We start from the raw sequence: 22,769 nt of genomic DNA on the forward strand, positions 1-22,769 counted from the left end.
GATTTGGACATAGCTGTATCCCTTCTAGCCCTAGCCCTTTTCACCCCGACAAGAAATCTCGTCACATCCTACTAAATAATGTTAACTTCACAGACTTCTTCATTTCCACTTTAAAGAGTTTCATTTTACCTTTAAATTCAGTTCTAAATGTTCTTTTGGTTGCAAAATGGTCTATAAAATAACACATGCAGGAGCTAAAGGGAATACAATCCCAATTTCATATCTGCAATGAAGACACATTAATTTGTAAAAACAGTATCAAACCTTCTACAGCCATTAGATCTTGAAGCTCTTTCTTCAGCAGCTCAAACCTTCTCTCTAAATCTTGCTCTTCTTGCCTATAAAACAGCAGAAATTGTAAAAACGTTTTGTTAATCGCACTTCAAATGAAGCCTTTAGATTTGCATTCATTTAAATAAGAAGCATTGTGGAATCACATACAATAATTGTAGATGGTCTTGTCGCCTGATCAATGCATTCTTTTTGTTGACCAGGGTAAACCACTCTTGAATGAGTTTCTCTTCTTCTACACGATCATTACCTGTAAGTGCACAATAATACAATAATTCATAAAATAATTGACTGCCCTGCCTATTGTTGTGTAGCACATTTAAGTACACAGTGTTGGGCAGTAACGCATTTTTAGTGACGTGTTACAGTTACAGTATATTATTACTTTTGTCAATAATTAGTAATGTAACGAATTATTATATTATTACAGTAAAGTAGCTTGTTATTGCGTTACTTTTGTTCTGGCAATTTCGTCACCATCAGATTAATCTACGTACAGAACCATTTTTTGAACATTATGAAAACACGACCCAGAACTTTTAGCTAAACTTTAGCGCTGTGTCCACAGAGGCATTTCTGTCAGCGGCCGGCATGTTTTTTATTTGTTTCCAACGGAAACACTGTGTTTTTTGAAAACACCATCATATTATAACATGCGGATAGTGCCACGATTACCTACCGAAACAGACAGTCGTGTATTTTAGATGCGTGACCCTAACGTCGTGGACAAAAACGTCACCACCATAGACGATTGGCACTAACATCGTGGACAAGTACATCACCACCATGGACGAGTGGCACTAACGTCATGGATAAGCACGTCGCCGCCAGATCAAGTGACTTAAAATCATTGCAGTTAAGTTAGTGTCAGACGTTCCTACCAGTGTAAGTAAGTGAGTAACAACACTCAGAAAGTGTAAATGTCTTAACAGCAGAATTTGTTTATTAAGTGTGGCTATTGTCACATCTAGTATAATACACAGTCATAGGTGACATTGCAAACAAATTAAACATCCTTAGCAGAGCTGTTTTGTTACAAAGTAATCTTAAATAGTTAAAAGCCCCATTCTACTGTCAACCAATTTAAAAATCTAAACATAAATTCAATAATTATAATCTAGAAATATATTTTGCTTTACTTTTACTCTTAATATTTTAAGTATATATTGATGTGAATACTTTTAGGCTACTTTTGCTTAAAGGGATACTTCGCCCCAAAACTCTATCATCATTTACTCACCCTTAGACAGTTCCAAACATGTATAAATGTCTTTGTTTCGCTGGACACACGAAGAAATTTGGAAGAATGTCAGATCTCACACTGCCATAGTAGGAAAAACAAATACTATGGGAGTCAATGGGAGGGATTTCATAATCTTCCAGATATCTTCCTGTGTGTTCAGCAGAACAAAGAAATGTATATAGGTTTGGAACAATCTGAGGGTGAGTAAATGAAGTCAAAATTGTAATTTCTGGCTGAAGTATCCCTTTAAGAGATTTTCCCAAACAAGACAATTCTTATCTGCATGTTGTTCCTGTTAATGTGTGTGGAACGTACAGTATGTATTTGGAGACTTATTATCAGTGTTGGGCAAGTTACTCTGAAAAAGTAATTAATTACTAGGTACTAATTATATGCAATAGTGTAATTAGATGACTGTACAAATTACTCTCACCATAAAACATTTAATTACTTATTACTAATTACTTTCTATATCCTATATCATCCTTGATTAGTTAAGTGATTCAAGGATAGACATGACATGGCTCTTTTAATTCATTCAAATAACTAATATAAAACTACATAAAGTAGTTTTATTAACTGACAAAATTATTACAAATGTGAGAATTATACATCAAAGCACAGATTTGAAAGTTAGACTTTGAATTTTGATGTCAATTCCACCGTTGCACACACATATATTACACAAAGTAGTTAGTTTAATTACATCAGAAGTAACTGTAATTAAATTACAGAAAAAAATGAGTAATCCCTTACTTTACTTTTTCAAGGGAAAAGTAATTAAACTACAGTAACTAATTACTTAGTAACTAGTTACACCCAACACTGCTTATTATATTATACAAGACTTCTCCATGTCACTTATAATAAACAAAATGTCATTCATTTGTTTAGGAAACCATCAAAACCAATAATATTTATAAATACATTTTATCCTCTATCTTGTCGATTTGTTTATAAAACAAAAATACAGAATGAGGTGACCCTGCTTGTGAAAATCACGCTAATAATTGTGCAAAAATACAAAGGGCATAAGAAGGCATAAGGAGTTCAGTTGAGTTGAGTAGTAAGTGTTTAGTGTGGAAACAGTTTCTTTTATAGTCCGACAAAGATACAGTGTTCAAAGGAGTGTTGGCACACTACACTACTAGATGCTGAACATCTCTTTTGTAGGCAGTCTAATCATCACCACGGATCAGGCCTCTGGGACAGGGAATGATCAGGACATACGGAGCACCTGAATGCATCCACACAGACACATACACAGTAGGGGTGTGACGAGACATTTATCCCACGAGACGAGACACGAGACTGGGTTCATGAGAATGAGACGAGATGAGATTGTTAGAACTTTTAAAAGAAATCCTCAATGACAAAATATATAAGGTCTTTTATTCACCTTAAAAACACAAAATACAAACATGTAGGTATTTTAAAATCAACTTGTACTTTATGAAACAAATTAAACTTCTCTTTTAAGGAATTATATTATGCAGTAATAAACAATATGTAAATACTGCAAAATGTTTTGTCACAAATTTAACTCACAGGCAAGTAACTGCACAAGTTGCTTTCTGTATTCTAAACAGGCGCAGCTTTTAGTAAAGAGATGTGGTTTTCTCTAAATGCTAAAATCACATTTTTAATCATAAAACCACAAACACACAGAATGTTATACGCTTAAATTGGGTGTTTGAGGGGAAAGCAATCATATCACACTGACAATCCTTCTACCTCCACTGACTGAACCCTCATTTTTCATTACAGCCTTCAGAGAAACAGTTAAAACTAAACTACATAAATTCATTGTTATACATTTGTAAGATAAAGACTATTGGTTTTTGAAGAGGTTTGCCTTTGAATGTTTACGTAATGTGAACTTGCAATTGCTATACTTGTGGTACTGTCAGGGATTTGGTGGAAGAACCCAGATGCAGGCAGCACTGAAGCCCACAAAACAAACGCCCACGATGGGGTAACAAAGACAGGACTAATAAATAATATATAACAACAAGAAACAAAACACTTCTCAAGGGGGGCAAAAATAAACTAACAACAACGACACAACGTCTAACAAAACAGGCAAGGTAATGAAGGTAATCCACAGGGTCAAATAGTAGTCGCGGTACACAGCACAAGACACGGTAACATCCAAACAGGTAAGCACAACGAACGAGCACAGGACAATGAACACGAGGGCATTTTATAGGGAGACAAACAAAGGATAATTAACAAGGGACAGGTGTGGGTAATGGAACACTCAGGGAAAGCTGAACGAGAGAACGAGGGGGCGGGGCCAATGACAAGACCCAGAGAGAGAGCATGGCAGGTCAAAACAAACAATGTCATGTCTCTCTCTACACTAAGCACAAGGGATCTGTCACGATCCTGCCACTAGACCGAAAAATCATGAACAGGACCATGACAGAGCCCCCCTCCTTTAATGAACACCCCCAGGTGTTCACCAAGGGGCCGACTAACAAGACAAGACAGACTGGGGCAGTGACAAGATTAAACAAAACATAGAAAACAGAATCAAGGGCAGACAAAAATGCACGATAACAGGGTTGGGGTGAGACAATAAAAATAACAAACATGGGAGGGGGGTGGGAGCACACAAGCATACATGGGGGGAACCAAAGAGTCCAAGGGGGGGCTAGGGCTAGAGGGAACAGTCTTGGCCCTAGGAGGAGGTGCTCGAGAGCGCGGAGTCCTGGGGGAAACTGCTGACTGGAATGTCGGCCTGACAAGGCTGGGCGCCGGCTGGAAGGCCAGCCGCACAAGGCTGGGGACCGGCTAAGTCGCTGACTGGAAGGCCGGCTGAGTCACCGGCTGAGACACCGGACTGCACGCCGGCTGGACAGAACTGGATACTGGACTGGATACCGGACTGGACATTGGACTGGACACTGGACTGGACACCGGCTGAATCACTGGCTGGACTGCCGGCTGCTGGGCAGGACTGGGCGCCTGTGGCTGGACAGGACTGGGGAGTGCCCCCCTCCTCGGCTTCTTCTTCTTTGACCGGCCCACGGGACGTGTGGCCGGCTGCTGAGAAGCAATGGGGGGCACGACTAGCTCCTTGTTGGAGGAGTCGGACGGGGAGTCCCACGACTCTCTCCGTCCACGCCTGCCACGGAGGCTAGCTGGTGGTAGAGAGGCTGCCGGGTCCACTGCCAATCCACAGGGTCAAATAGTAATCGTGGTACACAGCACAAGACACGATAACATCCAAACAGGTATGCACAATGAATGAGCACAGGACAATGAACACGAGGGCATTTTATAGGGAGACAAACAAAGGATAATTAACAAGGGACAGGTGTGGGTAATGGAAGACTCAGGGAAAGCTGAACGAGAGAACGAGGGGGCGGGGCCAATGACAAGGTTGTACTATTTGTAATTTTGCAGTTATTGTGAAATTAACGTTCTTCAAGTGATCGATAAGCATTAGCATGGTCTGTCATGATAATGTATAAATCGCTGTGCAGGTGCTCATGTGGGAATTGCAGTAAAATTCCTACAGAGCCAGAGAATAAATGCTGCATGGAGGTCGAGCAGGTATAATTTAGCGTTACTACACTTATACTACGCTTTCAACGTTGTTCTATCATGTACTGTCACCCTTACTTTACGTATTGTTTACGATAAGCCCGACAGCATGTGAGGGCAGCGTCAATAAATACAGTTAGACGCTGTACTTCTATTGTTAGCAACATTACCAATATAGCGCGATAACAAGCCCATTAAGAGTGGCGATTTTGAAAGACTAATCAGCAACAATATGAGGTGTGATACTGCTTCTGCTGGATATGAGGACTGGGAACGAAGTGTTGGTATTGCTCCCGGTTTCAGTAGCAACCTTGTTGAAAGTCCAGCATTGTACTGGCCCTCATTCGTGAAGCAGTCCGGCGTGAAATGATTGGCGGAAACGTGAAATACTTTACCGATTCTCAGCGGGACATTGCCTTCATAAATGAAATTTAACCATGCTGTTCTCTATAACTCAGCTTGCGGGAGTCTATGGAGACAGTTATGCTGGTCGGTACATCCCAATACAGAAAAACTGTAGTGCCTCCGTGGCGCAGACATTGTGTAGCTCCAGTGACGATCTAACAATGGCGACTGTTGTACTTCCCACATGGGGCTGTGTCTAAGCAAATATGGCAGATCGTCAACCACTGCTGGGCGGGCTTTGCTGTTGAGTGATGACATTAACAGCAGAATTCAAATCTTTGCTTTTACCAATAAGGTTTTTGAATTACGCAAATTATTAAAAAACGAGTGAGCACATTTTTTACATTTTAGACTGCTTTTTTACAGACACTGTGGACACGTATTAATGTTTTAACACATTCTAAAAGTGAATTTTGCAAAATATGTGCCCTTTAATTGACATTAGCTGTGAATGTCCTGGCAGATCACAGGTCTCATCTTCACTAAAGTCTTTGGAGACGTTCACATTTCACGTCTTTTGTGCAATGTATTTTTAGTAATCCTGATTACACCATAATGTAGTATACCATTGTCTAGTTTAACCTAGTTGTTGTAAAACTATGCTAATACAAATGGAAATCTATCCAACATGGTTAATACATTTTACTATAATAAAACCATGATAAAAATGTATGCAAGAATGCGCTTCACAGAGAAAAAGGATCCTGCGATGTTTCGCTACATCACGCATAACTGTGTGTGATTCTCTGGCTTAGAAAACACATGACCAATAGAGAGCAGTCGTGTTTAATTCTCTGTCATGCATACTAAATTCAATAATATGCTTTGACAGATCAGTAGCATATTTACAGCAAGCAACAGAGCACAAAAAACATCGGAACCATAACTGAGTTTACTGTTAATATACTGCTTAAATGGCAAAAAATATTAACAATTCAGTCACTAATGTTTTTTACATGCTTATTATGTGTGATTGAACATTACTGTAGTGCTTATATTATCATATTTCATAATGGGATTGACTGCATTTTAAACTGTACAATACCCAAAACAAAAAAGTGATACAAAACCTTTTTTGTAGAGTTATTCTTTTAGAGAGTATTTACACTACAGTATACAGTGCAAATATCCCATCCTCACATTCAATTGTAAATTTAGGCTGTAACTCATAGCCTATAAAAGGTATTTTACAAAGTCAGATAAAATTAGAAAAAGTCATAATAATAATAGTGAATATGGCTGCAAGCAGCGATACGGGGCCAAGCCTCCCAAGGCATCTGCAAGCGCAGCGCAGAACCATGCCGGTGCAGAGCAACGAGAGTGTTAAAGGCAGAAACGGAACGTACCTGAAAGAGTAAAACCAGCAGACTCAGAACGTATGTGAGAAACAAATAGGTTATGAAGAGAAGGTGAGAATTAAATCAAATCAAAAACTTCACATATAAACGTTACACATGCTACACACAGGGTTCTAACCACCAACATCAAAGTCTCAAAGCATGGGGTTTAACAAGTCGTGCCAATCAGCTGCACACGTAAGCACTTTCACGAGTTCATCTATGTAGATAATGTGGTGGTTTTTCTAGACATATTATTGACTTTTCTTATATTCTAAATATATTACTGAGTTCCCTTTCTGTCGGTCTCTCGACGTTGTGTCGAACTGACAGATGGGGTTCGTCCCTGAGAACCAATCGCTTCCGACTACTTAGAAAAGGCCAATGAAAATTGCGAATGAAATTTGCATGCCGGACTCCGCCCCCGGAAATCCGGGTATAAAAGGGAGACGGCGTGCTTCATTCATTCATCTTTTGTTCTTCGGAGCCTTCGCTTATGAAGATCAACTCTCGCTACTACTTAGCAACTCCAGATTGCCGGTTCTACGACGTGGTGCAGCGGACGGTCCCTTCCTGCGGCGACTTCCCCTGGGCGTCTCGGCGGTTCCAGAGGTGTTCGAGCTAGCAGACGGTGCCACACCGTCTAAAAAGAGCATTCTAAAAGAGCAAATTTCTCCAGCGTTGCATGTCCCACTGTTCTCGTGGGTGCAACACACTCATCGAGGAGGGGGACAGACACGAGGTCTGCTTCCAGTACGCTGGGGCAGCCCTTGTGGATACGTCCTGCCCTCACTGCGGGCGGTTGACGATTCAGACGTTGCGTCATGGGTGGCTGTGTTCCCACGGGGCTCAGCCACCACCTCGTCTGCTTCCCGTTCTGTGACGGCAGGACTACGGCCCTGCCGCCCGCTACGGCGAGCAGCGAGGGTGATATGAGGATTACTGTGAGAGCTAATCCGTCAGCCACTGGCTCGCGGACTGTTCGCACCTCGTCTTGCTCGTCTGACCATTCCCCATGAGATGGTCCCACCGTCTTGTTCCTCAATCACGTATCGGACACGATACGTGATGATGAGATGTCTGTTGCAGCATCGGAGGGTGACTTACTGGCATCTGACTCCGACGATTCCTTGAAGCTCCCTCCCTCGGGGGGTCGGTGATTTGGACGGGCCCCCGCCTGCGCTGGCATTCAATTGCCTAGAGTTGTGGACCGTGCTACTCGCACTGAAGAAGCTGCAACCTCTCGTGCAGGGCAAGCACGTGCTGGTCCTGTCGGACAGCACTACGGCAGTAGCGTATATCTATCGTCAGGGTGGCGTTTGCTCACTGCAGTTAACACAACTTGCCCGACGCCTCCTCTGGTGGAGTCAGCAGGTGACCCGCTCCCTGCGTGCCACGTATATCCCAGGCGACCTGAACCAGACAGCCAATGCGCTCTCTCGTCAGTCGACACCTCGCGGAGAGTGGCGACTCCACCCCCGCACAGTCCAGCTCATTTGGGTGCAGTTCGGGCAGGCCCAGGTAGACCTGTTTGCCTCCCTCGAAACCACCCATTGCCCGCTTTGGTACTCTCTGACCGAGGGTCCCCTCGGCATGGATGCCCTAGCGCACAGCTGGCCGCGGGACAAGCGGAAGTACGCCTTCCCCCCAGTGAGCCTCATTGCACAGACCCTGTGGCATGCAAGGGCACCAGCCACTAGGCGACTGTACGCCTACAAGTGGCACCTCTTCTCGACCTGGTGTGCTTCTCGAGGAGAAGACCCACGGAGTTGTGCGATCGGGTCCGTGCTGTCCTTCCTACAAGAGAGACTCGAGACTAACCTCTCCCTGTCCACACTGAAAGTGTATGTAGCCGCCATTGCCGCTCATCACAACTTAGTTGCTGGGAAGTCTCTAGGGCAGCACGACCTGGTCATTAGGTTCCTAAGGGGCGCTAGGAGGCGGAATCCGCCTCGTCCACGCTCCATACCCTCTTGGGACCTGGATGTAGCCCTGACAGGTCTCACCAGGCCCCCCTTCGAGCCCCTAGGGGATGCCGCTCTTCCTCATCTCACGATGAAGACGGTTCTCCTTATGGCGCTCGCCTCCATCAAGAGGGTAGGGGACCTACAGGCATTCTCCGTGTCCCCTGACTGCCTAGAGTTCGGACCCAGGGATTCTCACGTTATCCTGAGACCTCGGCCCGGCTACATGCCCAAGGTTCCCACCGCTCCTTTTCGGGACCAGGTGGTGAACTTACAGGCGCTCCCCACTGGGGAGGAAGACCCAACCCCGTCCGTGTTGTGTCCAGCACGCGCGCTGCGCCTTTACTTAGACCGCACACCGAGCTTCAGGAGCTTGGATTAGCTCTTTGTCTGTTTCGGAGGTCAGCAGAAGGGGAGAGCTGTCTCCAAGCAGAGGTTGGCCCACTGGATTGTGGACGCTGTCAAGGCAGTTTACCAATCCCTAAATCGCCCGTGGGCACTGGCATGTGGCGCCTCTCTCACAGACATATGCAGAGCTGCGAGTTGGGCTACACCCAACACCTTCGTGGGGTTCTACAACTTCCGCGTAGAGCTGGTGTCAGCCCGCGTCCTGCATGGCAACATGTAGGTCCGGCAACTGATAGGGTGTACGCCTATATTGGTTCTTTTCCCCCTCTCTCAAGTGGGTCAGTATACCGATCCAGCCTCCCTTCTTTCCCCACTGGGCGAAGAACAGGCACTCCATCCATCACTAAGCAAGCACCTTCTGGGGCGGGCTGGGCACAGCAGCCCTGCCCCTTAGGCAGGGTTCCGGAGTTATTCGCATCATAGCTCTAACCGGACCTAGTGCTACCAGACGTTGCAACCCCCCAGCAGGGCGGTTCCGTCTGGTGTATCCTCATGCTGGTTCCCACCTTGGTAACCCATGACCTCCCCAGGTGGACCTCCACCTCGTGGTTTACTCTTCAGCCGCACTTTCTTCCCATGAGTTCTCCCCCTTCGGTGAGACCATGTTGGTATCTCCACTAGACTCCTCCCTGCGGTAGGAAGTGGTCTCTGTAGCGCATCCCCTACTTGAGGAAGTAGCGCTTACCCAGTGGCCTTACAGTTCCGGGCGGCTTCTCGCTGTTAGAGAAACAAGGCCGCCGCCTGTGAGGCCGAAGGTAGGGGCCTTCCCACCTTTCAAGAAAGCTCTGGGACCCCCTACCTACCCACTGGTAGGTTACAATTTCGCGGTAGCGTCACGGCTGACACGCCCAGGCCAGTCACCGTTGCTTCATTGAGATTGTGACAGGGCACAGTGTTATGGCGTTTTCCATTGGAACCCCATCTGTCGGTTCGACACAACTTCGAGAGACCGACAGAAAGGGAACGTCTCAGTTACGTTTGTAACCTCGGTTCCCTGATGGAGGGAACGAGACGTTGTGTCCTCCTTGCCACAACACGTGCTGTCCTCTGCAGCAGTCGTGAGAGGTCTCAGGCTCCTCAGAACTAAGGTGAATGAATTTAGCACGCCGTCTCCCTTTTATACCCGGATTTCCGGGGGTGGAGTCCGGCATGCAAATTTCATTCGCCAATTTTCATTGGCCTTTTCTAAGTAGTCGGAAGCGATTGGTTCTCAGGGACGAACCCCATCTGTCGGTTCGACACAACGTCTCGTTCCCTCCATCAGGGAACCGAGGTTACAAACGTAACAGAGACGTTTTCTTATATAAAATAATACATTTAAAGGTAGTTATAGAGTTCTTTTCTGATCTTAACAAGGGCTATGGGCCTTATGTATGAGTTTGAACACTTGAACACCTGTGTACACACCAAATATCTTATCACACTAAGACAGGAACTTGCACGTACACCACACACACTTTTGTAGAGAAGTTTAATTAAAAACGCTGGGTTGCTTAATCTTACGCTAAACAATGAGCTCATTTTTAATAAAACCACACACTTTTTGTAGAGGAGTTTAACTTATCGCATACAGCCAAGGACGCTGGGGTGCTCATTATCACTAAACCATGAGTTCATTCATTTTTTAAAACCAATGTTAAATCATGTATCGTCCGAAAATCCCCCGGAAAGGTGTCAAGATAAAGAGCACATGATATACATATGTGTTTATTGAAAGGCGCTCCCTCCGATTAAATCATAATATGGTAGGCCGGAAATATAACTGTAACGTGAAATGTAACTGTAGCGAGTGATAAGGGGATGGACTAATAAAAATAAGTGATGTCATGTAAAACCTGGTTGGTAGAAGATGATGTCAGGTAAAACATGATTGGTTTGAACTGTGATAACAACTTGAGAACAATGTATAAAAGATGGAGTCAGACATGTATTCATTGGACATCATTAGATGAACTCTGTATGTCTCTCTTTGATTGCTCGAGCAAATAAAGATTGAAACCTCTTGAAACCTGGCTCTCTGGTCTTCGTGAATTCTTTCTACATTGGCAGATCGACTCTTCGCCACGACAATAACAACATTAGAGCGATGGTAGAAATGTATGCGTATTTGGTGTGCTGTCCGGGGAGTGGGCCCCAAGCCCGATCGGGGCGAGTGCACCGAGCTCGGAACCGGCCCGATCCCAGAGCGCACCCCAAAAGGCGCTGTGGCAGAAGGGGCGGGGTTTAGCGAAGTCTGCAGCGGGAGAGAGAGTGGGGAGTCGAACGGGGATTGAGTGTGGCAGACGAAAATCATGAACACCTGTGTCTCATTCCAGCAAGTGGCGTGGGGAGGCATAAAAGCCACTGAGGCAGAGCCGATCGAGGAGAGAGATCGGGACTACTGCTGGTAGCGTTGCGGGGACCCGGATCACTTCATCGATCGGTGTCCAGTGATGGAGGTGGGAACTCTAATCCGGGTCCCTGACACGCCACGGGCTGCCCCTGGTCCGGCTGGCCTATACCAGATACCCGTGAGTATTGGGGGGGTACCTACCAGGCGTTGGTGGATTCAGGTTGTAACCAGACCTCCATCCACCAAAATCTGGTTCGGCTCATGGCAGGGGGTAAAAGCCGCAAGGTTCAGGTGCGGTGTGTGCACGGGGATGTGGTAAAATACCCCCTATTGAGGCTGCCCATTAAATTTAGGGGAAAAAAGCATAGTGTGGAGGTGGCGGTTAATCCTCACCTCAGACATCCGCTGATACTGGGGACGAATTGGCCGGCTTTTCCTAAATTATTGGGTCTACTTTGTGCGGATGTATCTTGGTTAAAGAGCAAGCACGGTAGGCGAGGTTCCGTGCACACGGGCAGTGTGGAACCAGGCCCGTCGGCACCTGACTCAGGGGAGGCGCGCGAGATCGAGAGATTACTCCTCTCGGATCGGGATGACTTCCCCCTAGAGCAGGCCCAGGATGCGACGCTGAAGCGAGCGTTTGAGCAGGTCGCATCCATCGATGGGCAGCCGGTTCAGCCTGCACGTCCTCTCTCCTATCCGTATTTTGCTATCAGGAATAATCGTTATATCGAGTGACAAAAAGCCACTAAAACACTCAGGAAAAAGAGGATATTACCCAGTTGTTGATTCCAAAGAGCCGTCGGGAAATGCTTTTCCAGGCGGCTCATAGTAACCCTATGGCAGGTCATTTAGGGCAGGGCAATACACTAAGTCGCCTCCTGGCCAGATTCTTTTGGCCGGGCATTCACGACAACGTGCGCAGGTGGTGCGCATCTTGCCGGGAATGTCAGTTGGTAAACCCGCCGGCCACCCCAAAAGCGCCATTGCGCCCTCTCCCGTTGATGCAGGTCCCCTTCGAGAGAGTTGGTATGGACCTCATTGGGCCGTTAGAGCGATCTGCACGAGGCTACCGTTTCGCATTGGTCCTGGTGGACTATGCGACACGGTACCCAGAAGCAGTGCCGCTCCGTAGCATTTCTGACAAGAGTGTGGCGGAGGCACTGTTTTGTATCATCTCCCGGGTGGGGATCCCCCGCGAGATCCTCACAGATCAAGGCACGGCGTTCATGTCACGTACGTTACGCGAACTTTACGAATTATTAGGCATTAAATCGATTCGCACCAGCGTCTTTCACCCACAAACGGACGGGTTGGTGGAACGATTTAATCGCACGTTGAAGACTATGATTCGTAAATTCGTGCACGAGGACGCCAAGAATTGGGATAAGTGGTTAGAGCCCCTCTTATTTGCAGTACGGGAGGTCCCCCAAGCCTCCACGGGGTTTTCCCCTTTCGAACTTCTGTATGGGCGTCAACCCCGAGGGGTTCTAGACGTCCTGAAGGAGACTTGGGAGGACGGACCTTCACCGAGCAAAAACGAAATTCAGTATGTCTTGGACCTGAGAGCAAAACTCCAGACACTGGGGCGGCTATCTCTGGAGAATTTGCTACAGGCCCAGGACAAACAGAGCCGTCTGTATAACCGGGGCTCTAACCTGGGAGAGAAAGTGCTTGTATTGCTCCCAACGTCTTCCTCCAAATTACTTGCAAAGTGGGACCCTTCAAGGTCACACGGCAGGTTGGCGATCTCGATTATGAGGTTATCCGATCAGATGGGGGGGGGGGCATGTCAAATCTACCACCTCAATCTCCTAAAAAAATGGATTGAGGTGGAGGCAGTGATGCTGGCGACGGTGGTGTCCGCAGAGGAGGATCTCGGGCCGGAGGAAAATGTAAAACCACAATCCATTGCCCTGGCCCCAAGGGGAGACCACCTCTCACCCTCGCAGCTCACTGACCTGGCCCGCCTGCAAGCGGAGTTTGCCGACGTGTTCTCTCCCCTTCCTGGCCGAACGAACCTCATACAGCACCATATCGAAACCGAGCCTGGGGTAGTGGTGCGTAGTAGACCCTACCGTTTACCTGAACACACAAAAAAGGTGGTTCAGGCAGAATTGGATGCCATGTTAGATTTGGGAGTGATAGAAGAGTCCACCAGTGACTGGGCGTGCCCGATAGTTTTGGTGCCCAAAACCGACGGCTCATTTAGGTTCTGCGTGGACTATCGCAAGGTTAACGCCGTATCAAAATTCGATGCTTACCCGATGCCGCGAGTCGACGAATTGTTGGACCGGCTGGGTGCTGCTAACTTTTATTCGACACTGGATTTAACAAAAGGGTACTGGCAGATCCCCCTAACACCAGTATACAAAGAAAAGACAGCTTTCACCACGCCGTTTGGTTTACACCAATTCGTGACACTTCCGTTCGGATTGTTTGGGGCTCCGGCCACCTTCCAGCGTCTCATGGATCGGATCCTCCGACCCCATGCGACATACGCTGCTGCCTATTTGGATGATATTATCATCCACAGCAACGACTGGCAGCGGCATATGGAGCATCTGAGGGCGGTCCTGAGGTCGCTGAGGGAGGCCGGGCTCACGGCGAATCCGAAGAAGTGCGCAATTGGGCGGGTGGAGGTCAAGTATCTGGGCTTCCACTTGGGTCACGGGCAGGTGCGTCCCCAAATTAATAAGACTGCAGCGATTGCAGCCTGCCCGAGGCCCAAGACCAAAAAGGAGGTGAGACAGTTCCTGGGGTTGGTGGGATATTATAGAAGGTTTGTACCTAAATATTCGGAGCTCACCAACCCGCTGACTGGTCTCACTAAAAAGGAAGCACCAGATCCGGTCCAGTGGACGGAGCGGTGCCAGCAGGCCTTTAACCAAGTAAAGGCTGCTCTGTGCGGCGGGCCGCTCCTACATTCTCCTAACTTTTCTCTTCCTTTTTTCCTGCAGACCGACGCGTCGGACAGGGGGCTGGGTGCAGTCCTGTCCCAGGAGGTGGAGGGTGAGGAACGGCCGGTGCTGTACCTCAGCTGCAAGCTCTCCAAGAGGGAAGCGAGGTACAGCACCATTGAGAAGGAGTGTTTGGCCATCAGGTGGGCCGTCCTCACCCTCAGATACTACCTCTTGGGGTGGGAATTCACCCTCTGTTCAGACCACGCTCCTCTCCAGTGGCTCCACCGCATGAAGGATACCAACGCCCGGATCACCCATTGGTATCTAGCCCTTCAGCCCTTCAAATTTAAGGTGATCCACAGGCCGGGTGCACAGATGGCTGTGGCCGACTTCCTCTCCAGGCAGGGGGGGGGGAGGCTGCAGGCCGGATGGCTCCCCGGCCTGAGTCGGGCGGTGGGGGTATGTGGCAGAAGGGGCGTGGTTTAGCGAAGTCTGCAGCGGGAGAGAGAGCGGGGAGACGAGCGGGGATTGAGTGTGGCAGACGAAAATCACGAACACCTGTGTCTCATTCCAGCAAGTGGCGTGGGGAGGCATTAAAGCCACTGAAGCAGAGCCGATCGAGGAGAGAGATCGGGACTACTGCTGGTAGATGCGGACGGAGAGAGAGTGCGAGAACCCGGAAGCGAGATGAAAAGGACTGAGTTGACGAGTCTGAGAAGGGCAGTTAAGATTAGCGCGAGAAGCGCAAGTGGAATTTTTGTGTTGGTGAATAAAAAAGGCTTACTTGCCAGCAGTAGTCATCCCTGATTCCAGCCTCTTCCTTCCTACTCTGTTATTCTTGTTACAGGCGCATTTACGCAGGACAGCAGCCGGGTGACGCATACCCCCCAACGTAAGGATTGAGGCTGTGGAGGTGGAAGCCTCGTTGGGTATGGCGTGATAAGGAGGGTTAAGGCCCTAAGGGCACGAGCGCTGCTACCAGGTTGGAGGGCTGAAGCTAGACAATTCGGCTGATGAGGGTTCGATGGGACTTTCTGATGAGGGTGCGGTCCGACCTGATGTAGCTTTTGGAAGCCTCTGATGTCCAGCGGCCGAGCGCTTGGATCTGAAGCTGTGAGAGGCCCTTTTGGAGAGAGCATCAGCTATGTGTTTTTTTGACCCTGGGACGTGTTAAACCGTTAAAATGAATTGATCGCAAGCTGATATCCAGATGAGGCGTCTGAGAAAAGGCATCAAAGCGGGAGAGTGGGAATGGCCTTTATTAATGCAGTGCACGGTTGCCTCATTGTCGCTATGAACAATGATGCTGGAGGCAGACCATTCATTCCCCCACAGGGAGGCCGCGACGACCAGCGGGTATAGCTCGAACAGGGCTCAGGATGCGAGACTGAGGAAATTCTAGGAGCTGGGGGGCCAGGTAGATGATGCGAACCAGCGGCCTAGGTAAAACCCCCCGAAACCGAGGTGGCGGCATCGGAAAACAAACGGATGCTGACGGGAAGAGAGAACATGTCGCTGTAGAAAAAGGACAGGCTGTTCCATTGCCTGAGGAATTTGATCCATAAGCTGAGCTCGCCGCAGCATGAGCTAGTTAGGGATATCGTATCCTCTAAGGTGTGAGCGGAAGATGCGAGGAAGAGGAGGTGCGAGATGTAGAGTGAGTGTCAGGGTGGTGGGACAATCCGAAAGACAAACGAGAAACTATCACAGGAGCCGATAAATATTTTTAGATTTTTTATTGGATAGGGGCACACTGTCATGATTTTCACAGAGGAGGCGGAGACTCAAGTGCGGGTATAGAAAAAGTTATTTATTGTCCACAAAACAAACGATAACAGTCCAAAAGACCACGGGAGTCCGCGGGGAGAAGACTTGAACCGACAGAGCCCACAGGAGAGAGATCCGAACCACAAGGGAGAATAGAACCCACGAAGGGATAACTCGCAACGGGGAGATGTCTCGACCCATCGGAAACTCAATGCTGAGAGATCTGGGACTCCAACTTGGACGTGAGAGCGATGCCTTGGTGAAGAGAGCTGCGAGGACCGGGACGCCAATGAGAACTGAGGGGAACAAAAAAGAACTAAAAGAAAAGGCTAGGCACTGGAGACGAGTAGCAGAGAAAACCAAGAACTATAGAGACTATGACTAAAGAAGGGATAACCCGTACTAAGGACTAGATACTGAGACTATGACTGGAGCGCTACGACTAAGACTAGGGCAGTCAGTAAAAGTTCGTAACGTACAAAGTATACACGTTACAAATCTTACAAAATGAACAGGCCCTGGACAGAGGGAACTGGGGCTTAATAAAGGGAAACACTAACAAGGGATAATTACACGGGGCTAGTGACAGGCAGGTGAAGGGAATCAAACACTAAAGAGAGATAACGGGGAAACAAGGGGACAGGACCACAGACGAGCACATGGCATGCCCAAAACAAACAATGCCATGCCTCTCTCACACTAAACACGTGGGTCTGTCATGATCCTACCCCAAGACTAAGAAAAGCATGACCAAAAAAGGTAGAATCATGACACACACAAGGCGGGCATGGGCACCGCCGCAAAGATTGCATGTGTGCAGGTACCGGCTGCATTGAAATTCATGCATATGTCGTGGGAGTTGGCAGGATCAGGTGCGGGTGGTTTAGCTGGGCGATTCGGCAGGTGCAGAACATAAGATGTCAATCTGAAGTGGGGCGAGACCGGGCATGGAGGGATGGAAGGGGTGACTAGGGGGCATGCGGTGGTACTGTGGGTGACTGATCGACAGACCGAGCAGGAGATGTTTTGAAGGCAGCCTCACATTAGCGGCAGCTTCCAGGGAGGGAGCCAGAGGGAAGAAGAAAGGGCCGTGGCCAGAGGCAAGTAGGCCGGGGTCAGGTTGATAAGCACTGGTGAGAATAATATCAAACCGTAGAACTCATATATAAATGTTTCAATCGCACAACACGGGATTCGAACTCACAAATTCAGAGTATCAAAGCATGCGGTTCAACAAGTTGCACCAATCAGCCACAAACTCAAGTGCTGTCTAGAGCTACAGCAGCACAGAGCCACGCCGGTGCAGAGCAACAAGAGCACAAGCTACAGAAATGGAACGTAGGTGAAACCTTACAGGGCTGCATTTCCCAAAAGTATCGTAACCTTAAATTGATCTTAATACCAGCTACGGTTAACGTAGACTTAAGATGCTTTTGGGAAACGCAGCCCAGGTTGGTAAGTTCAGGGGAGAATGCAATCAAACTGTAGAATTTAGATATAAATATTTCACAACATGGTCATGATGGAACTAGTTAAATGCAGCTGCATCCGAAAGCCAGGGGGTGCTCTTGTACAGAAACTCCAATGCTCCATAGAAGAAGTGCCAGACGTGTAACCAGGAAATGCGGTCTTACTATCTGCATCTGGCATCTTTCTATCACTGTTTTTCAAGCCTCCTCAGGTATTTCATGATTTTAAAGTATATTTATAATGATGATGTTTGACGGGTGATGATTTTTTAAATGCACATTTTAAGCATCTCAAACGGTCAGTGCTTTCAGATGGAGCAGCATTTCCCACAGATCACAGAGCCGTGCTTCACGAACAAGCTGCACATAAAACATAATCGCAGCCTTTGCGATTTCACAATCGTGATAGCCACATCGATTTAATCACGATTTGAATGGGAATTGCGATTTATCGTGCAGCCCTAATCCACAGGTAAACTGGCAAATACATCCACAGGTAAATGGTAAACAAGAAAGTATATCCACAGGTAAACTGGCAATACATCCACAGGTAAGTGGGTAAATAAGCAAGTACATCCACGGGTAAATTGGCAATAAACGGGTCTGAAATAGTGACATGCAAACAATAACTAGACCTGACAGAGAAAGAGGTGAGTTTATATAGAGTCCGGGTAATGAGTGAATGAAAACAGGTGCGGGTAAACACAAAATGGCCGACTGGGTGCAATGCATGATGGGTAATGTAGTCGGTGGGGAAAACACGGGGAAACTGGCCAAGGGCAACACTGAGGGGCAGAAGGGACCGTGACAACTCTTATGGGGGATTTATTTGCTTTGTGGGTACTTGCAGCAAGATTACAAACCTACAGTAGATTAAAGACAGACAATGTGGAAAGAATATTTAACAAAGAAGATAAGTATAAATATATGCATAAACATGCAGATAACAGCTGTATATAACAAACAGGTATCTAGAGATCAGATTATAAATGGGACCGGTGTGTTATTATAGGGTCTGTTTTAAGTAAGTCTGTCTCGTTTTAAACTCACACTTTACTGCAGCATTCCCTGTCAGGTTTTAAACTCACACTTTACTGCAGCGTTTCCTCTCAAGTTTCAAGCTCACACTTTACTGCAGCGTTTCCTGTCAAGGCAGCGCGTCAAAACTAAATCACAATGCGCGCTTCATTAATTGATCCTCAAGTAGATGCACACATGAGTTGAATTAGCACTTTACAACATTAACAACAGCTTTAAACTGCAGTTCAAGTGCAGAAATACATAAGATGCTTAATTTACACGCAGGTCATCAAATGAGAGAGAGTGAGCGACTCACACGCGCCTGTCTGCTTCCGCTCTGTGTTTGAGCTGCCTATCACGCCTGAGTTACATCAAACAATGATACATAAACAATAATCCATATAACTATATTAAAATTGCACATAGGCTATACGAGATGTATTCCATATTTATCAATCATGTATAACATTTTAAATTGTTTTTAAAACACGAAATTAAAATATAGAGTTTTTTATTTCCTGTCTTGTCATGTACCACTAGGGTCTCTTTGAGTACCCCTAGTGGTACGCGTACCGCAATTTGAGAACCACTGCACTACAGTATATTGTTGCAGTGTGTTCTCTGCCACCTGTGTGAAGCACAACTTATGTATTTCAATTCTTAGAAACCAGGAATCCACGTGATATCATGTTACATTTCCATGAGGCTACATGAAAAGATGTGCATTCTTAACATCCACATCTGTAGGTGAAAATACAGTTTGATTTCTAAATGTTTTACTATTTTTTTTCCACATTGGTGTCAAAAACTGGGAATTGATAAGCATCTATAAGAAAAGTAATATAATGGGTATTGTAACAAATTACACTGACCAAAATTATAAACACAACGCTTTTGTTTTTGCCCCCATTTTTCATGAGCTGAACTCAAAGATCTAAGACTTTTTCTAAGGCATATTTCTCTCAAATATTGTTCACAAATCTGTCTAAATCTGTGTTAGTGAGCAATTCTCCTTTGCTGAGATAATCCATCCACCTCACAGGTGTGGCATATCAAGATGCTGATTAGACAGCATGATTATTGCACAGGTGTGCCTTAGGCTGGCCACAACAAAAGGCCACTCTAAAATGTGCAGTTTTACTGTATTGGCAGGTCCGAAAACCAGTCAGTATCTGGTGTGACCACCATTTGCCTCATGCAGTGCAACACATCTCCTTCGCATAGAGTTGATTAGGTTGTTGATCGTGGCCTGTGGAATGTTGGTCCACTCCTCTTTAATGGCTGGGTTAGGGTTATGGCTCAACCACACGTGCCATCTGCTCTGTACAGTGAAAGCCGGGATTCATCCGTGAAGAGAACAGCATCTAATCAGCATCTTGATATGCCACACCTGTGAGGTGGATGGATTATCTCGGCAAAGGAGAAGTGCTCACTAACACAGATTTAGACAGATTTGTGAACAATATTTGAGAGAAGAAGGCCTTTTGTGTACATAGAAAAAGTCTTAGATCTTTGAGTTCAGCTCATGAAAAATGGGGGCAAAAACAAAAGTGTTGCGTTTATAATTTTGTTCAGTGTAGAAAGAGTAAATGAGTAATGAGTGATATATTACATTCTTTGAGTAACAAGCCCAACACTGACAGTACATGATTATCCATGACACAGTGGAAGTAAAAAATTATAACACTACGTGATTTTTGCTACATTTGAGCATTACAGGTCATTTTTAGTGATATGTAATACTGTGATATTTAAATCATTACTTATATTTGTCGTATGGTTACCAGTATGGTCGGACCTTGCTTGGACTGCTCTAGTTTATCCAACATCCAAGGAACGTTTCTTCTTGTTGTCTTACAATGTCTGATTTAATTTGCAACCTTTAATTTACAGTATACTGACTTACCGGATTCAATAAGGCTTCTTAGTTTCCTCTCCACAATATCCGCCCTATGATCTATGTTCTTCTGTTCAGTCTCCAGGGCCTGCATCTCACTCAGCACATACTGACTGGCATCCTGCAAACACAAAATTTGAAACACACATGCAAATACCAACCTATTCATATACAATACGGTCTTAGAATTCTGGGCTGTGTTTGCCGATAACGTTGTCTCTTAGCGCGCTACGAAAACACTAAAGTTCCACCTTAACTACATGTATACCTTTTCTAGGCATGTCCCCCGAACTATACCTTAGATGTCTGCTTAAAAGCTTGACCACACCGAGACGATAATCGCACGTGCTTTTTCGACATTCATACCCAAGAGATTTTCACTGGTGATGAGCAGAGTGAACGTGCAAATTCACTCCCTGACATAGATGGCGCTTGGCGCGTAATGAAAAACAGAAATACCCCGGTGCACAAAATGGCACTGCGCAGCTTTATGCTTCTGACACTCGCTTGTCACACAGAAAAATAATTAATTTTGCCTCGATGCATCTTTTGTCTACTTACTTCCTCTTCGTCGTTGGTATAAATGTGTGCTTGGCAAGACCGTTTTTTGCTTGAGCGCCACCAAGTCGTGTTTTACAGTAACTTCAGCAGCTACAGGCACGTGAACAAAAGTGCCAATCTCATTGGTCATACAAAAAACCTAGCCCGACGCGTTTTTTTTAATACGCTTTTACACCTGCCGTTTGGCGCATCTGTGTGCACACTTACATTGGCGCCCTTTGTTTAGTCACAAGGCATTAAATGTCGTCGATAAGTGCATGTGATTATTGGCCCAGTGTTGACAAGCCTTAAGAACACTGTCTTACGTGCCATGTTACCAGGGGCTCTCCATGACGGAGTTGCTGAATTAACAATTATGCGTTCTTCGTCTGGGGTGTACATTCACGGTCTTTGGGGTCTCTAGAGATGAAATTACAAAATGTAATTTTGTAACAAAATATTTGTTTTTCTTTTAACAAATGCCATTTTAATCTGTTTATTAATGTTTTTACTCCACATTTTTTCAATTTTGGATTTATGATTTTTTATATACTGTATATATAAATAAATAAAAAATATTTTTAATAGGTTTTTACACAAATACTTTTTATCTAAAATTCACATTATAAAAGCCCCACATTTCTAACTTGAATTCATGGGTATATTATGGATAATTTGACATGGTTTAGTGTAAGATTTTTGGACCCGTGGGGACCGGAGGTAGTTCTGCATCGAGGGAACCCCCAGATGTCGTCCCAGAGTCCTTCCTCCCCCACTCGCCACGGTCGCCGCCAGGAGAACCGGGAACCGTGGAGCTCCAGCCAGAGGGTACTGAGTCCCCCCGGGCAGCGGCAGCCAGAACGAGACCCCCCGGGATGCTCGACCGTGGAGCTGAAGTTCCAAATGGAACCCCACTCCCGGGATCATCCCGGTTGGTCACATACCTGACCATATCCGCGAACCCGAGAGGAGCCAGCAGCCTCTTCTCCGACGGTGTGAGGCGCCGGGTGAGGCAGCAGTAGAAGATTGTCTTCAACTCCGCGTCATTGAACCCGGTCGCTTCTGCCACCGCCGAGAATGCTCTGGCGAACTCCCGGTCCCCATAACTCCCCTGATGGAACCCCAGAAGCAAGTGGGCTAGGCCGGATCGGGGGGACGACGCCTTGCCGTCCTTGGGAGGCGCCTGCTGGGTTCGAATGGGCTCGTTCATTCTGTCAGGCGGTACGTGGGAGAGAACCCAATAGCAGGCAGGCGAGGGAGATGAGGACTTAACAGACAAGACTTTATTCACACAAAAACAGGGCAAAACAAAAGACCCGCGATGGGGTACAAAACTGGGACGAGAAAAATAATAATTATAAATCACAACACAAGACTCACTGAACACTAGACTAATAAACACTAGACGGAGACTAAACTAACACTTACTACAAAAGACGAACAGCCTCAGGAACAGGGAACATCCAACATGGAACGTGAGCCAAATAGCTCTCACAGGATACAGTGAGAGTAGAGCACACACAACAGCTTCGAACACGAACAACCACAATGAACGAGCAACGAGACAGAGAAGACGAGGGCTTTTGAAGGGCAAGACAATCGAGGGATAATGACACAAGGCAGGTGAAGGTAATGGAACAC

The 22,769-nt window shown here is 46.4% G+C and overlaps 1 protein-coding gene across 1 annotated transcript in view; it reads right to left on the minus strand.

The window, feature by feature from the left end:
- Positions 1-20,788, minus strand: part of ehbp1l1a (EH domain binding protein 1-like 1a) — a 49,173-nt gene extending 28,385 nt beyond the window's left edge. Inside the window, exons 1-3 of the mRNA XM_057348508.1 lie at positions 20,598-20,788; positions 442-541; positions 265-338 (exon numbers count right to left, since the gene is read on the minus strand). Of these exons, the coding sequence (XP_057204491.1) occupies positions 265-338; positions 442-541; positions 20,598-20,757 (334 nt within the window). The 5' untranslated portion in view covers positions 20,758-20,788. The remainder of the gene's footprint in view (positions 1-264; positions 339-441; positions 542-20,597) is intronic.
- Positions 20,789-22,769: the final 1,981 nt, after the last annotated feature.

This window comes from Triplophysa rosa, linkage group LG1, assembly GCF_024868665.1.
Source record: "Triplophysa rosa linkage group LG1, Trosa_1v2, whole genome shotgun sequence".
In the NCBI taxonomy this organism is placed as follows: Eukaryota; Metazoa; Chordata; class Actinopteri; order Cypriniformes; family Nemacheilidae; genus Triplophysa; species Triplophysa rosa.